Source organism: Chroicocephalus ridibundus, chromosome 10, assembly GCF_963924245.1.
Source record: "Chroicocephalus ridibundus chromosome 10, bChrRid1.1, whole genome shotgun sequence".
Lineage (NCBI taxonomy): Eukaryota > Metazoa > Chordata > Aves > Charadriiformes > Laridae > Chroicocephalus > Chroicocephalus ridibundus.
The window spans coordinates 19,826,196-19,843,152 of NC_086293.1; the positions used below are offsets into that span (position 1 = coordinate 19,826,196).

Here is a 16,957-nt window from a genome sequence, read left to right on the forward strand (position 1 = left end):
AAAATGGGCACAGAGACAAATCAGATGGTGATTTAATGCTAAATTGAAATGAGATCTAAAGTAGCTGTGTCCTGTTCTATGGGAACCTGTATTTTATGTACAGTTTTATAATGCACTTGAAACCATGTCTTGTGTCAACAATATTGTCCTCCCTCCTCTCTTTGTGTGTGTTACGAGAGAGGGAGTGCTGTTATGTGTTATTTGTGTAGAAACTGTAATTCCTCTCAAATACAGCTAGAAAGTAGGGATTCCCTAAAATCATCCAACAACTTAAATCAGAAATAGGCTTAATGCCATCTTACAACAGAATCTGTAGGAGGGACATAGCTATTGCAACTGGAATTAGCTTAGAAAACTGTTATTGATAGGCATGATTTTTTTAGTATGCATTTCAGCAAGCCTTAATGAAAATGGGCATAATGTCCCTTCCTCCTTTGGGAGGCATGTGTGCATGTTCTTAAGTTTGAGAGGCCTAAGAAAAAATTGAGTACCAGTTCAGAAGATGAATAGATTTCTCACTATATTCCTGTACTAGGGGATGTAAATAGATACATTTTCTAAACTGGAGATGTAAGAAGTAAGCAAGTTCCAAAGAAAACTGTCTTATCAATTACATTGGGGGGCAGCTGTGGATATTTTCATCCTCTGAACAGGAATCCTAAGCTATTGGACTATGTTGTGTTGTGAATATATTGTTGTCTGTGGTTTCTGTGCAGCTGGCATAAAAGACAAACATGCCCTTTAAGGAATTGCTCAACTCCTTGAGATTTACCCATTCATCTGTCCACCCTTCTCTCACCATCTGTTTCTTTTGCTGTGGACATGTGAAGTTGTTCCATCCCTGCAGCAAAACGTAGCCTGGGTGGTTCACGATCAGGCTTTCGCATGAAGCAGAGTTTCAAGCACGGATGGACTTGCCTCTCCATCAAGGTTTAGCCCTATAAAGAAGCTGGGCTTTGCATTCGAGCCACACATCTGCAAACTCCTTCAAGGCACTACAGGCTTGTATTTCTTTGTCTCTAGGTCTGGGATGCCGGGCTGGAGGAAGAGACTTTTTTTTTGTCTGCAGAGAATGCAAGACAGAGGTAAGGCAAGAGGGCAATATGACAGTGACGGGGGAGACTGTAATCTAGGGGATGCTAGTGAGGGGTTGGGCTCCTTTTTCTACTCATTTAAATTGCTGAAGCTGCAGGATCTATCCCAAAACTTGCGACTTTTTATTTAAAGAAACAAACCCACAATGTGGCTTTCCCATTAGAAAGCGTATTTTTAACTTGAAATCTGTTCCTTTTCCAAAGTACTGTTCCAAATCTCCACGAGGATGTTGTTAGTGAATGCATGCCTGCTTTGCTTACAGCCCTGTCTTTGATCTGAACCTGGCCTAGCAAACACAGCTTTTACAGTGGTAAAGTCGTGTCTATTAAAAGGCATCTACCAGAGCATAACTGCTGTCAACTTTAAAGCTTATGTACCTTCTTCATGCTCTGTTTTTCTTCTTTTAAAGAAAACACTGGGGTATTGATTGTGTCAGGTAGGTAGACACATGCTCATTGCAGCCTTAACTTTCCAAAGAGGGTACTTTCTAGCTTTGAGTTTAAACCCTGTTATTTATGTTCATTTAGTGTCAGGGTGATGATGTGAACTGTATTTATATCACCTTCACTGCTTGTGAAAGGCGTCTGTTTATGTCCCACTGTTTGAGCTGAATTATTTTAAACCAGCAGGCTCGTGGCAGCAAAGTCAGGTTTTCTGGCACGGTGGCAGGAATCTGGGTCCCGTGGCACATTGCTAGACTACTTTGGAGGAGGGGGGATAATTTATATTTACTAGCCCTAGCACAATATCGTTGAATTGCTGTTGGTGCTTTTTAAACATATATTGAATGGTGTCATTAAAGCGTGAACTGAGTGAGATTTCAGTTCAATACAAAGCAGCGTGTTTTCTTTTCCTTAGAACCACAGAAAACTAGCCTGAGGTTTCTCATTTGTCTTCTCAGGCTAGAAATGTCAAAGAATATGCCCATTTTAAAATATATATACATACATACACACATATATATATAAACAATATCTTTGTTCTGTTGGTTATCAATGATCCTTAAATTGCACTTTGAGATGCAGACATGAAGATGGGCTGGCAAAATTGAGCAAATTATATCTCCATGTGTGATTTCCCAATGCATAGGAATGATTAAATCCGCATATTGGGCAGGACATATCTCTAGCATATGATGATTTTTACCTTGATGCACCGGAGAGATTTAAATCAGCACAATTGTGTATGGAGTTTCCCAACCATATGGGCATTGGTTACCTAGCAGTCATCTACCATATGCCTCTGTAGATGGCTAAATGGCAGCTATGATTAATTTATTAAGAGAAAAAAACCCCCTATATATATTCTTTCTCTGATATTCTGGTAGTGAAAAGCTGCTGTTAGATGTTGTGGAACCAAGGGACTTCCCCCACCACCCCCCTGTAGCTCAAAGGCTTGGTCTGTTCTAGTTTGGATCCTCTTTATTTTCAACAGTTAGATTTATCTGCAATAAAGTGTTCTTTCACTATCCATCATCCCATCAATTGACCCCAAAATATGAAGTGGAGGAGGTAAGTTTTCTTTCTAGACAAAGTAGTTGAGCATTGTGCATATTTGAAGAGATGCTTGAAAGGCTGTAGAGAAAAATCTTGCCCAGGAAAAGAGATAGCAGTGTCTAAGGAAGAAAGGGATAGCTGTTGATGGCTCACTCCCAGCTTTCCTCTGCAGCAATGTCATGGAGGTGAGTCACTTGTGCCAGTAAAGGGATCTCAACGCGATAGATGGCAGTACGAGACTGTTATTACAGCCACATAGTTCATATCTCAGCAGTACTGTGAGCGCTTAGCAGAGGTTACCGTACATAAATGAGCGTCTCCCCCTGCAGTTCCCTGTCATCTCTCCAGCATTTGAGGAGTAAATTGGTTTCTTCTCCCCATTCCCCCAGTCTTGTACCTGTGGAGTTAGGTGAGGAATAAGACAAGCGAAGAACCCGGAACTGCAAGAAGAGAACTGCAAGAAGAGCTGATCCTGGATTTCAGGCTGACAGTTCAAATTCTGCATGGATTTGTGGGACTCAAATTTTGGCTTCTGCTTTGGCCGGTTCTCTAAAATAAGAATTGGACAAGTGCTTGTATGAGCAAGCGAGTAGCACGAGCATAGCAGCTGCTACCCTTTCAAACTCACAGCTGACAACGGCTTTGCTAGAGATGAGGCTGAAAATTAAATAGGCAAGGGATTCTCCAAAAGGGCTGTTAGCTTTGTAGGGGCACCAAGACATACACCCTAAGGAAATTCACATTTCTTTTGCTCAACTGATCCCTGTCCTGTTGTTGAACAGGACTCCAGCCCCCAGGACAAGCCTCCTGATACAAAGGTTACTTAAAATAGAAGCCCAGAAGGCAACAAAGCGTTGCTATATGTATCACAAAAGAAAGCTTAGAGTGATTATAGATGTTATTTTAGAAATAATTGAGAAAAGAAATATTGAGTCTCTGTACATAGAGAGAGCTTGGAAGTGCGTGTGGCACTGCTGCCATTAGTCAAATATAGACAAGTGGAATGAGAACTAGAATAATATTTCAAAATGAATAACTACATCAGGCAAAAGTTCAATGATTGCTTTATTAAAGCCTTGATGAGTGCCAAGCAACTCCTCAGCTATACCAAGGAGCCGTACAAAATGTAAATTCCAGTATTTTATGAAACACTGGAGGAGGGAGCCTACACTACATGGAAGTGAAGGGGGCTTATATTTTTTAACTCTTACTCACAGTACTCGTTTCCTTACCAGCTAGTTTGGGAGAGATCAGAACACTGAAATGGCAATTATTGTCTTTTTCCATCCCCTTTGAGTGTACATGCAAAAATACAGAGCATTTCCATTAAGACCAACAGTCAATATCAATGATTTGCAACTGTCTTGCTTCCTTCTCTGACCTGAAATAGACTGTAGTCATTAATGTGTTACTGACAGCTGGAGCTGGGTCACAATGAGAAGGACGAGGAAGCAAGACAGTCATGGTAATGACTTTTAACATATGTGGACAGAGCTGTAGTGTTGCTTTCTGCACCCTGCTCGTTCCTCAAACTGCTTCTGTTCACCAACCAGAGAAGAGAAAAACACTGAATTTTATCTGGTGGCAATATTGAAAGTAGTCTTCCTGAGATGCAAATGCTGATGTTCCGTACTGAGAGGTGGAATGATAGCGTTTCTCTGCTTACTGTCAAGTGCAGGAACTCCGAGTGGTTTTCAGTGGAATAGATGAGTGCTTAATGCCAGCTCTGGTTTAAGGGAGAGTCAGGAGGGAGCCTGAGACTGTGGCATGAATGAAGGGTGGGTACAAGCCTGTCTTCATGTCCTGAGCCATCTGCCACTGATGCACAACTGAAACTCACCTCACAAACTCGTTTAGCACAGCTCCTTCATGGGGTCTGGATGGAGTAGGATCAGCAGGACCAAACAAGTCAGAGTTAAACTTGCCAGCTGCTACCTTGAGTCTGTCTGTCCAGAGCACCTGGGATGGTTGGTCTTGTCCACCCTTTCCTTCCAGCGTAGTTGTAAATGGATTTCTGGGGATGGCAGATATTGGTGTCATGTTAATAGATGGAACAGAAGTACTTCTGCTAAGTATTTCTTCCATGATTGTTAAGAGACACTAAGCTATTCCTGGGTGTCCTGGTTTCAGCTGGGATAAAGTTAATTTTCTTTCTAGTAGCTGCTGTGTTTTGGATTTAATATGAGAATAATTTTGATAACACATCTTGTTTTAGTTGTTGCTAAGTAATGTTTACATTAGTCAAAGACTTTTTTCAGCTTCCCAATAAGCTGAGAGGGAGCACAGACAGGACAAGCTGACCAGCGGGATATTCCACACCACAGACATCATACTCAGTATATAAACGGGGGTTTGCTGGGGGGCAGGAATCCACGATCGCTGCTCGGGACGGGCTGGGCAACTGATCATTGGGTGATGAGAGCAACTTGTGTTGTGTCACTTTATTTTGTATATTCTTTCACCATTATTATTATTGTTATTATTATTTTTGTTTTCCATTACTGTTCTATTAAACTGTCTTTATCTCAACCCACGAGTTTTTTCCCCCTTCCTTTTCTCTCTCTTAACCCTACCCTGGGGGGGGGGCAGGAAGGAGGAGGGGAGCGACTGAGTGGCTGCATGGTCCTAGTTGCTGGCTGGGGTTAAACCACGACACTGGGAGAAATGACAAATCCCAGGTGAGCAACTTTTTTCACTTGAACAGCCGGTAACGAAAAAAAGATGCAGTGTGGGAATGTGGGGACAGCTTAGAGATCCTTCCCCATGTAGAAAAGTTTATCAATTGGGAAATCAAAGCAAAATGTAGAGCATGTCCTAACCGGAAAGTTTCCCAGGCTGAGATCTGTCTGATACTTGGGGTTCTTGGTGCTGCAGAGCTGACTGTCCCATACCTGATAATTCTTTCACTTAAGTGATTTGTTAAACTTCCCTGAGACACCTCTGTAACGAGAAGCAGAGACAAAACCTTACATAGCCAGAAGCAAATCTGCCTGGAATGAAAACCTTTACATAGCAGTGGGATGGTACGGGGATCTTTACTGAGGGTAAGTGGTGATACGCACTGTTCTTCCTTGAGAGGATTATGTGACTCCATGAAGGTGAACGCTTGGACATGGTGCAAGGGGGTGACATGACATTAGTGATGCTGTGTGTGTGTTTAAGGGGAAAGAAAGATGGTGTGTGCGAGGGAGAAATTAACAGAAGTAAAAAAGGGAAGGAGGGAGTCCTGAAAGCAGTTTTGAAAGGGAAAAAACATGTTTCCAGAAACAGCATCTTCAATCACAAGTTAGAAAAGTGTCTCTTGCATTGCTGCGACTGAGTAAATTCAGGCTTGTTTTTAAATTCACCTCTCTTCTTAAATAACAGTCCAGATGACACAGCATCGTCACAGTAACCCAGACAAAGCTGTCTGCTGGCCCTCCTGAGTAGGCTTTCACACAGGATAGGACCAAATGGCGTTGTCTCTTATGTTGTACAGTTGTAAGCAAATATTAACAGTATTAAGCAACTGTATCAGCTGCTAGTGCTTCAGGCTCTGTGCCTAATGCTTGGATTTGGAGAGTACACAGAATAACATGTAACATACACAGTCACCTCCGTGTATTGAATTTCTGAAGCCTGCCTCGGTAGCCTGGAAATCAATAGGCAGCAGCTGCAGTGGAGCTCTGGGCACTGCATGGCCCTAAACCCCCGTTAGGGGAAGAGGCAGAGACCACTGTCTTGCTTAAACGCTGATGGTTTTAGGCGAGCAGTGAGGAAGATGCAAAGCTCCTCTGGCTTTGCCTTGCTATGCTGTGTCGTCTTCCCAGCACCGTCTTGCATGTTGCTGGGTCACCGGGAGGTAAACGTGGAGAATCTCTGTGGTAGGGCATTGGCAGTAAGTGATGAGGTTATGTTTGTCTGGGAACAAAAAGTGGACATCCAGTCTAGTGATCTTGGCAGAAAAGATGTCTGGTGTTTGTGATTTGCTCTAAACAACATCTAATAGTTAAGAACCCTCAAAGGAAGTGAAGCCAAAGCTTTGGCACTATCAGCAGCCCAGCAGTTAGGTCAGCGAAGACAGGCCTTGTGCCCAGGAGACGAGACCGACTGACAGTGGTGTTGCAGGAGGAGGAGAGGCAAGCGGAGATACGTCAATACCACTGTGTTTGGTGGCTGACCCACAGCCTCACTGCTTCAGCGCTCAGAGCTCATTGCACACTTACTTTGCAGGGCTCTTTCAGAATGAAGATGCTTATGCTGTAATTTCCAAGGAAGGAGGTGAGGAACCAGCTTTGGAGCTGACTCCAAGTGTGCCTTTGGGACAGAAACAAGGGGCACTTGAGCTCTCTTCCAGCAGGAACAGAGCACAGCAGTGACCATATCCTCATGGTGCCTGTAAATGGGGTGTATATATGGAAATCCAAAGACATTCTCTGTGTCTGTCTAAAAGGTATTCAGCCTTTCAGAGAGATGAGTATCACCCAGAAGAGGCAGAATGACAGATTGCTTCCAGCCTTCAAAACCTAGTTGGACTTGAGCACTTCTGCAGAAGTCCGTAGTTTGAATGTACGCCCTGAAGTTCCTAACAAGAAGCAGGCAACAAAACAAGTAAACTGTTTTCACTGCCTGTGTTTAAGGCAAAACAGAACCATGTTGGATTAGTAAGTAAACTTGCAATTAATCAACCTCAGGTGGTGGTAGCAAAATGAAGATAATCCATTTTTAAACTGCCTGTACCTTCTACCACAACAGGATTATTTTTAAATTCCATGATGTCAATGCTGTTCACTGCTGTCTGTGGCTTATGGGACACACTGCTGCACACAGGAAAGAGTGTAGCAGTCAACGGTGAGACAAACTCATCCTGACGCTGTCTTGTGACAGATTTATGCCTTGCATCCCCAGTCCCATTCCACGTGCCTGGGAAGTGAAAGTAGAGACTGATTCTTCATTAAAGCAGACCTGTGCTGTTTACATAGAAATACATACATGACATGGTGGGATGGAAATAGGTTGCCCATAGTCTGCTGCCTGCCCCACGTACAGTTGTAAGGATACAGGGCGCACTGCTTCAACACTCAGCAGAGTAGCTCAGCCTTGGTAGAGAAAGAAAATTTATCTTTTACTTAATTAAGTCCAGGAGGGGGAGAGAGAACGGAAAAGATTATTCTAGATACCTAAATAGATTTTCTTTGTGCAGGATTACATAGGTCAAAGTAATTTCAAACACTGTTGAAAGCTGACAGGCAGTAGCAGTAGGTCAATATGGGAGGGGAAAGCCCACAGTCCTCTCTATTTCCCCAAAGGGTTTTCTGATGCCTCCACATCACTGTTGAAACACTGTGGCCTTGGGGGGGCACCCCCACACTAGCAGTACATCTTCGCTCAAGCTGCTCAGGATGGTGGGAGGACAGAACACCACTCCTGAGGATCTTCCAAGTGCCAGATCCTCACTGACTCAGAAATTGCAAAGGGGAAACTCTTAAATCACTTTGTTTGGGGCTGAAAATAAAGTTTGTCTCATTTCACTAACTTTCCTGGTTTCAGAGAGTCAGCTTATTCTCATTGTGGGCTGATGACATGAGTGGCCTTCAAGGTGAGGGAGCACATGACAGGAGAATTTGCTAGAGATGTCTGGAGGCATACAGATCAAGGAAAAAATGGAAGCTAAAAAGCCTGGGCCTCCCTTAACCCTTGCAGGAAAATGGTATTTGTACTTGGGAGCCTTCTCTCACCACCCATGAGATATCACTGTCTACTGACTGCCCTGTGCATACAGCGTGCAGGAGAGTGTGAGATCCACCTGACTTGAAAAGCCTGGTTTGCATGCTTGGTGACAGACCTGAACCTTTGCTCAGTAGCCAACTCCTGAGATCAGAAAACTTGGAACTTTCATCTTTTCTTCCAGCTGTAGTGGTATTTAAAGCACAGTGGACCCAGCTCCCTCCTGCCTGCTGGGAGGGAGGTGCAGAGCTTGAAGCTCCCTAGGGTTATAGAGACTGTGTTCCCTACAAACCTGTTAAAAGCAAGCACGTAACTCAAGACCTACTGTCATCCCTCCAGCCCTAGAGAAACACCGCAATACATGTGCAAGGAAAACTTGCTTTTTGTTCGGAGCCACGCTGCCCGTTTAGGCTGCAGGCACTGCAGGGCAGGGACCTTACCTTTTGCACAACTTAGAAGGAGCTGGGACTTCAGTCATGCTGTACTCTGTGTACGTTCCTCAGTGGGGCAAGGACCACCAGCTGGTGAAACAGTCAACGCACAGGGCACGGTTAAGTCACCAGTTGATGGAAAATTGTTGCCCTGTCCCAGGGCGTGTGGCCAAAGAGGAATCTCTGCCTCACAAATTTGGTTTGACAACCATTTCTGCAGGGTGGTGCCGCTGGCTGGGAGGACAGCAGCACTTTCTGACGTTGTGGCAGTATTCATGTCATTGTGATGCCTAAAATCCTACAGCTGGACATTTCAGTCATACAGACCAGTAAGACATTGCTCAGGGACATGGATATTCACTTCTGAAGTTTCCGATGGACTTTCTGCTGCTTGAAATATCCCTCCATGACTCCCCTCCAAAGATAGACCATAGCATCTGTCTTACTGATTCTCTTTATGAATTCACTACCAGTATTTTTAGCTATGTTTTGTTTTCTCTAACACCGTTTCACATTTGAGTACTGAAGTTAGGCTAAGGTGCAGTGCTTCAGAAAATCTCACCACACTAGCTTTGGCTGTTTCTACAATAATGTATGCGTCAAATTCAATTTTTAAAAGCACTGAGCTACATTTTCAGCTAGTAATGTGCTTGCTATTTTCACGTTTAATTATTTCTGTGGCACCAATGTCCTTTAAAAGTAGTACTGTTGTAGCCATGATGGTCTAAAGAGATTTAAGGGACAGAGCCTTTTATGAGATCAGCCAGTGTAAATGGCAAAAAGAGATGAGCTTTTAGATACAAAAAGTGTGCATTTGATCTTACTTTTAAAAGACCCTTCCTATGTCATGTTTTCCTCAGAATCTCATTACTTTTCCTGAGAGCAATTTTAGATCAATAATGATCACTTTTCTGGGAATCCTTTTCTAATACCCAGAATCTGAATATCATCAAGCAATTATAAATTACAGCTGAGGAAACTAAGGCACAGAAAGGGCAGGTGATTTGCCTGTGTGGGTGGTTGAGTCAGTCATAACTCAACAGCACTTGTCTCCGTGAGCTGGGTTTTAACTACGAACAAGCATCATCTCCTTCCACCAGGATGTATGCTGGCTTCAATTTAGTCCTTCTCTAAAAAGATTCTGAGTCTTGCTGTCAGCTAGAATATTTGGTGCGTATCACAAACTTCCTATAAGTTAGCGTGACATGTCCTGATCCAGTCCAGCTATGGAGTTGTGATTTGTTGTGAGTCCCAAAGGTACCAGGTTTGCAATGAGATTGTGGAGGGCTGTGTTTTCCCCTGAGGAGCAAGCTGCAGAAATGTGCCATATTTAGTGTAAAGAAAGGAGCTCTTCAGGAAGCTGCAGTTGGGCGGGGAGTCAATCCTTACTTATGTTTCTACTCTGACGGCAAAAGTGGGAAAAAATACCTTTTTGTTTCTGTGATTTTTTCTGTGCAAGTGACTTCTTGTTTCTGTGCTGGTAGTAGGGGATCGCAGGGTCTGCGCCGCAGCACTGACAGTCCTCAGGAAATCTCTCTTAGAAACAATAGCTCCAGCTGGCTGGAATAAGTCTTCGGGTGCCATCGCTCCAATCGCTGTCCCTTAAACTGATGGTTAACAGCCTGGTTAGAAAGATGGAAGGGAGTCAGCTGTATGGCGCTGCTCTGCTTTGATGGGAACCTCTCACGCAGTTCTCACTGCAGGCACTGTCTGTCCTCTGCAGTTGTTGCAAATGCTTAGTCTTAAATGAAGAGGGCTGTTCTCATGGGTTTGTGACTATCCCAGCCAAACGCCCTGGGAAAACACGCTGCTGATTGTAACTTCAGAACAGCCCCTCTCCAGCCCAGCACACACATTGCTCTTTGGGAACTTGTGAGTAGGGAATAAAAAAAAAATATTTAGCTAATTCAACCATAGGTATTTAACTCAAGTACCTCATTTAGGATCCTCATCCCTTCAGACTCCCCCAAAGTAAAGGACTTTGAGAGGTTTCTGCTTTCATCCCCTTTCTGCAGAAAATGATTTTTCCCTGGACATGCCCAGGGTTGTAGGAGGTTGTTTTAAGCAGACACTCTCCAAAGGGCCTTTGGGTTGAGCTACTTCAGTTTTCACCAGGCAGTGGAGAGGTTTCCAGACTCCCGCTGCCCAGCTTGGCACATGCCGTATCACACTTGGCTGCCCTGTAAACCTGGCTGCCAGCACCCAAAATGGCAAATGCCTCTCAGGCGTGAGCTGCGGGCAGAGTATGGAGGGTGAGGTGAGGCTGCTGTCCCTTAGCAACTGCTTTTTAACTGCTTTTCATTCACATGGGGACAGAAAAGTTGGTCTGAAAATTAAGCTGACGTCCATATGAATGTATCTAGATGGATGCATTCCTTTGGCATTGCAGCTGCCCTGTGCAAGCCAGGTGGTGTCAGACTCCAGCCTTCTGAAACTGGAATTAGCTCATGCTATCCCAAGGAGAGCTCGGTCCATAATATTTTAGATTATAGCAGACGTTGCACATAATATTATCACTCTCACAAAGGGAGGCAGAGATGTGGAGTGAGGCCGACCAGCCAGCTAATAAAAGGCCTAATGAAGAACAAAAAAAGCTGCTCATCATTACAGAGATATGTTGCCCCCAGGAAATTAAAAACATGAATACCCTGGCATATGCAATAAACATCTCCTTTGTGTCCACGTAAAAGCACTGAAACCTCTGGGATATTAAGAAAGGACAAAGATGCTTTTTAGTTCCCCCGGCACTTCAGCTGCTTGCAAGTGGTTGAGAAAAACCTGAACGAGATCCACCTGATTGTTGTGCAACTTTATTTACTGAGAACCCAACTTCAGAATAAATACACGCCTCGGTGAGCACACCTGTGCTAGGACTGCGAGGCAGCTGCTGCTCATTAAAGGGAAGAGGTGCCAGGTTCAAGCTGTAAAGGGAATGTAGAATAGGGATCGGGTGTTTTCCATACCTTTTCTGTGTATGCGTTTGTTCAGCATCAGCTGGTGCTTTGGGGCCCGCAGAAACGCCAGGGTCAGACCCCGCTGCTTAAGAGCAGGCGGGGGGGCCGCGCTATCTAAGCAGACCCCTCCAGGGGGAAAATTTATGAGGTATATATGAACGTAGCTAATTTTTTTTCCGAACGCCCCCCCACCCCCCCGGTTTGGGCTGGCTCCCTCCACCGGCGGCTGGGCGGGCGGGCGCCCCGCGGGGCTGTGCGCAGGCGGGGGCGGGCAGCGCCGCTCCCCCCGCCCGGCCCCGCCGCCGCCGCCGCATGCACCGCCCGGCAATAAAGCGCCGGGGAGCCCGGCCCCGCTCGGCAGCGCCGCTCCCGCCGGCCCCCCCGGGCCCCTTAGAGCCCTGCCCCTGCCGCGATGCCGGGCTGGAGGAAGAGCCTCGCCCTGTGCCTGCAGCGGATGCAAGAGGACGGTGAGCACGGCCGGGGTGGAAAGGAGAGATGGAGATGCTCGGATTTACCCTCCACCTCGGTTTTTCCTTTTGTTTGAGGTGGGGGGGGGGGGGGGGTCTCCTTGGGAGGGGGGCAATTCTCTGCCGGCATGGAGCTCCACGAATAAAGGGGCTGGAGCAGGGATGCTCTTCGTGCTGGTAAACTTTGCTGCAGCAAATCTGTCCTTCCATCGCTGGGCTTGCTTGGTCTCTACCTCTTTTTTTTTTTTTTAATTCTTCTTTAAGTGGTGGGGGCAAGCCTGAGCGAGAGCTGGTTGCGCGGTCCTCTCTGGATATTTAGAGGGGCTTGCAGCATCTGAGCTCTAACTTTGTAAAGCTACTGGTGCTGCTGTTTTCAACTGGTAATTCTTCCCAGTGCCCAACTCCAATTGGGGATTAAAGGGTTTGTGAATTGCACGGAGGATGTGTCGCGGTAATCTGATTCCTATTGTTCTGCTTACTGTTGCTCACAGTGACTGTGAATTATTTTGTTTACATGCTCAAGAATGTGGTGTTAAATAAATGCTGGACCTGCAGCTCATAAAAGTCGGGCGAAGACATCCACAAGGTGGCACAGCATAAGGGAGGTTTAAGTCTTGCACTCCGTCTCCTGGGTTTATAGATGAACAGGGGTGAAAGTGGTGGGGAAAGTTTATGTCTCAGAAATGAAATGTAGGTCTTGTGTGCTCTCATAAGACTCAGGTGGAGAACTTGATCTGGGATGGGCAGAAGCAAGCAGGAATGTGTCTTGTTAACCTCAGCTGCACCACTCAGGTGCAAGTGGTTAAGGGCAGGTTTTTCTTTTACATCCCTTCCCCTGACTGCCTCTCTAGATCACGCACTGGAAAGCAGACTTACCAAATGCTTGAAGCAGCACTGTTGCATCGTTTGGTGTGAGTGATGCAAAAATTAGGGAATTCTCTGGTTCTGATGGTTAATAAGCATGGAAAGAAATCGTGCTGTTAGATGCCCTGTAAGGTGTTAAGGCAGAGTTGTTAAGCTGCTGAGTCTTTCTGATGCTGCTTCCTTGCTCCCACTGCTTTGGGTGAACCCCATATATTTCTGGTATTTGACCCCTCTGGGACCATGGCTTCCACTCAGAGACTCCAGCCACCTGAGACAGCGCTGTGAAAAATCTTGTCCTGTAGAAGAGTAAATCAATCCTCTGTTAGACACACTGAGACCTGTCGGCGTGAATTCAGCCCTGCTATGGTGCAGTGCTCTGTAACGCTGCCCTGCTGCAGCTGACGGGGATGCTCTTGCACTGCTGGACCAGGGACAGCTTTAGGGGCCTTACAAAACGCTTACAGCAGTAAGCTCTTGATGTACAGCTGTACTGGGCTAGTGTGTTTGCCAGGTTACTTTCTCTGTGACTTCATATGTATGTAGTGGCTCTTGTCTCTGGGGTCTATGTAATGCCTTTGCTCCTCATCTTTGCTCCCTCTGACTTCACTCCAAGCACTGCAGTGAGCCCGTGACTGGTGTGCATCCCTTCAAGTATGTTGGGCATTTTCCCTAGTGGCATTGCATTTATTTCTATGGGTGGCTCAAAGTAGTTTGTCTTCGGAAGTTACCATTTAGTTAATCACAGAACGGTTTATCTGGAGGAATAAATCTTGCAGGCTCGAGCTGATGTGCTGTGCAGGGGAGGAGGTATCTGACTGCTAAAGAATGTGCTGAGTTTGTAGGGAACTTCTTTTCCCGTTCCCCAAGGCGACCAGTTTGATGGTTGTATTACAGTATGTAACTCTGCAGGGGTAGCAGAGAAGGTATTAGGTAATGTTTTTGTAGCACTGCAGTCTTAATAGGTATAGTATGGGATTTAGCTGGATGCTAGGGAAGGTTTCATGTCACATAGTGTATAACTGCCAGGAAATCTCTGCAGGTTTCAGTTCAGATTTCAATTTTGCTAACCAGCCTCCAACCAGTGTATGAAGAAATATGGACTTCTGGTTTTTCTTATTCAAAACAAGTTATGTCTGCCTTGTTGGCATATCCATGGCTATGCAGATGTGGTAGTTTAGTTTCAAATACCTAAGCTGGGGAGCTTCTCCCCAGTCATGTGTGCTCTGGCCCATCGGCATGTTAACTTCCTTTGAGGACCGCAGTACTCAAGTTTCCAGAGGAAATGTCCTGGCATTCAGCAGGAGCACATTTGTGATTAGAAGAGTGGTATATTTTGGTTACTGAATATTAATGTGATGAGCATCTCTTGCAATTTGCCGCCATTCAGTGCTGGGTTGGAAGCTTCATCAATCACGGTTGATATTCAAAAGGTCAGCCGTGGTAAGTCACATAGGAAAATACCAGATGTACATGAACTCTGATGAAGTATGATTGCCATTTCAAAACACCACCCACAATGATTTTCCTTGTGCATGTTTTGCCTTAAAATTTTTCTCCCTTGGAGGATGAAGTGACTCCTGACCAGTGTGCAGAAATGCTCCATTCTTAATGTATTGTTGTTCCCCACCACAAGAGGGTTGTACACGGGATGTGCTACTCCTGTTTCCTGCAGGAAAAAAAGAATTGATGTTAATGACTTGGAAATTCTTGATGGAAAATGTGTTCGCTCCAGCCTGTATTGATAACAGCCCTGTTGCTCCCAAGTGAGGGGGTTGATTTGCTTCTCTCTGTGTAACTGTGGGGTTGTCTCCGACCTGGGAGCTGAGATTAGAGCGTACAGCCTGGCCGTTCTGTCCAGAGCTGTGTGGCCAGATCCTATGCTGATTTATCTCCCTGATAGCTGGTCCTCTCTTGGGGCAGTGGAGAGAACTATTTGGCCATGCCATACCCTTTCCCACCCTGATTTTTTCCCCCTCGTGCTGCCGTCCATTGTGAGGACGGCAGGATTTGGACTGTATCCTTGCTGCTCACAGGCTTTCAGTAGCAAAAGAAGCAAAGGCTAATTTCTGCTTTGGGAGCATAAATGTATGTGGGCAGGTGGGAAAGTCTCTGGGGATTTTCGCATATCTGAGTGGATGTGGAAACTGGATGCCTAGAAAGGATAAACTGTATCTACAGACAGAGCAGTGGAGATGCTTTTATCCTATGAAAATAAATGTTATCTAGAGGCATATGACTTGTATAACATGGGTCGCAGTAGTGGGCAGACACCCTTTGTGAAACCCGATGTTTTTCTGCTTCTACTGGGAGGGAATACAGGGTTTGAGTGTAAATTTAGGTTGTTGATGTAATTCCCCTTCATCCCCCAGATGGTTTTCCTTCAATAAAACCAGAAAACTTGACTCTCACCTTACAACTCCAATAAGATGCCTTAAAAAAAAAAACAAACCCAAAAAACAAAACAAACAAAAAAAAGAATAACAGCAACCAGAACCCAAAAAACAATGCCTGAACCTTAAGAAAGACTGATGTAATGGGATTATAAAATGTGAAGTGAGTTACCTACCCCTTGCATGAATCACGGGGCAGCTGGAAAGGAGGGGAGGTGGGAAAGGGGCAACTCCGATCTGCTCCAAAAAGTGACAATATTGCAGGATCGCGTTGCTGCTGTTTGCTTCCTTCCCTTGTATACAGCTCCGTGCTGGTTACCTTGGAAACAGCTGTAGGAGCATATAGGGGCATTTGGCTGCTGTGCAGCCATGGGCAGAGGTGTCCTGTGGTGTGTGGGGAAAGGGGAATCTGTCGTGGCATAGATTGATTTGCAGGATGAGGGCAACAAAGTGAAAATCCCATGGCGAGATCTCCCTTTCTTGCCTGCCTGCCTTTGCTGTGGGTGCAATTTGGCAGTAGTCGGGACCCTGGGGAAAATTTAGCGGGAGGATGGTTTTTCATGGTTTTGGCAGAGCTATTTAAATTTTTATAATGGGAAGGTGAAAATATGACAGCAGTCTATCTTGAGGGGGTTTATAACGGCTGGGCTACAAACATCAGCTTTTTATTCTGTCCTCAGAACAGCGTGCCGGGATGTTTTGCTCCAGAGCTATGTAACTATGATTGACTGGAAATGGGATTCTTCTTTACTTAATCGCACACATCAAGGAGAAATATCCCAATAAGGTGGAAATTTGCTGGTTTTGCATGATTAGCAGGAAATTAGAAAATCTTTAATTGGGTTCCATGTTTGTGATATGCACATGTAATGTGTAGAATAACTAAAATAGAGTAACTGTAAAAAAAAAAGTGAATTATCTTTTGTTCACTTATCCATAAACGTTTTGATTTTGCAAACTGTGCGGTGAGCAGTTTGAAATCAGTTGAACTATTCTGCTGCCTAAAATTAAGTCTTTGCTCTTGTGCTTGCCGCATCAGAAATAATGCAGTCATTCAGAAAGGAGGTTTTTGTATTTATCAAGTTGTCTTGGAACCATCTTTCGGTGTCAGGTTGAGTCTGTTCAGTTTTAATACGTTGCCTTGCAGAGTCATTTTGTCCAAACCTACAATAACACGATCTATTGTGCTGGCACTTGCTTTCAGTAAAGAAATTCAACTGGATAGCTGTCACTTAAATACTGTGCAACTGAACTGCTCTGGAGTTATGTCTGCCTGCTGAATGCAGCGTATTAATGTATTCCTGCATGTGATGCCCTTACTTTACGGTGCATCCAAGCTTTGGTGGAGATGAGGACTTGCACACGCAGTGCTCAGGAATTTATGGGCTGCTGTTTGTTGGTAATAATCATCATACAGGCCACTGCTTTTAAACAAAATGTAAAAATAGAGGTTCTGACCCTCCAGTGAAGTGTGGTGGGGAATTAGGATTGCTTGAAGGCTGTGGTGCTAATGCTTAAGGGATAATGTTCATTCATCAAACTGATGGGACCGCC

At 44.9% G+C, this 16,957-nt stretch overlaps 1 protein-coding gene across 2 annotated transcripts in view; it reads left to right on the forward strand.

The window, feature by feature from the left end:
• The first annotated feature begins 1,058 nt into the window (after positions 1-1,058).
• Positions 1,059-16,957, forward strand: part of GRIP2 (glutamate receptor interacting protein 2) — a 307,293-nt gene continuing 291,394 nt past the window's right edge. The window contains exon 1 of one of the 2 annotated variants that reach the window (XM_063347812.1): positions 1,059-1,085. In XM_063347812.1, coding sequence (XP_063203882.1) covers positions 1,073-1,085 — 13 coding nt within the window. In that variant the 5' untranslated portion in view covers positions 1,059-1,072. Of the gene's footprint in view, positions 1,086-12,016; positions 12,150-16,957 lie in introns of those variants that run through there. The other variant, XM_063347809.1, reaches the window with a different exon arrangement.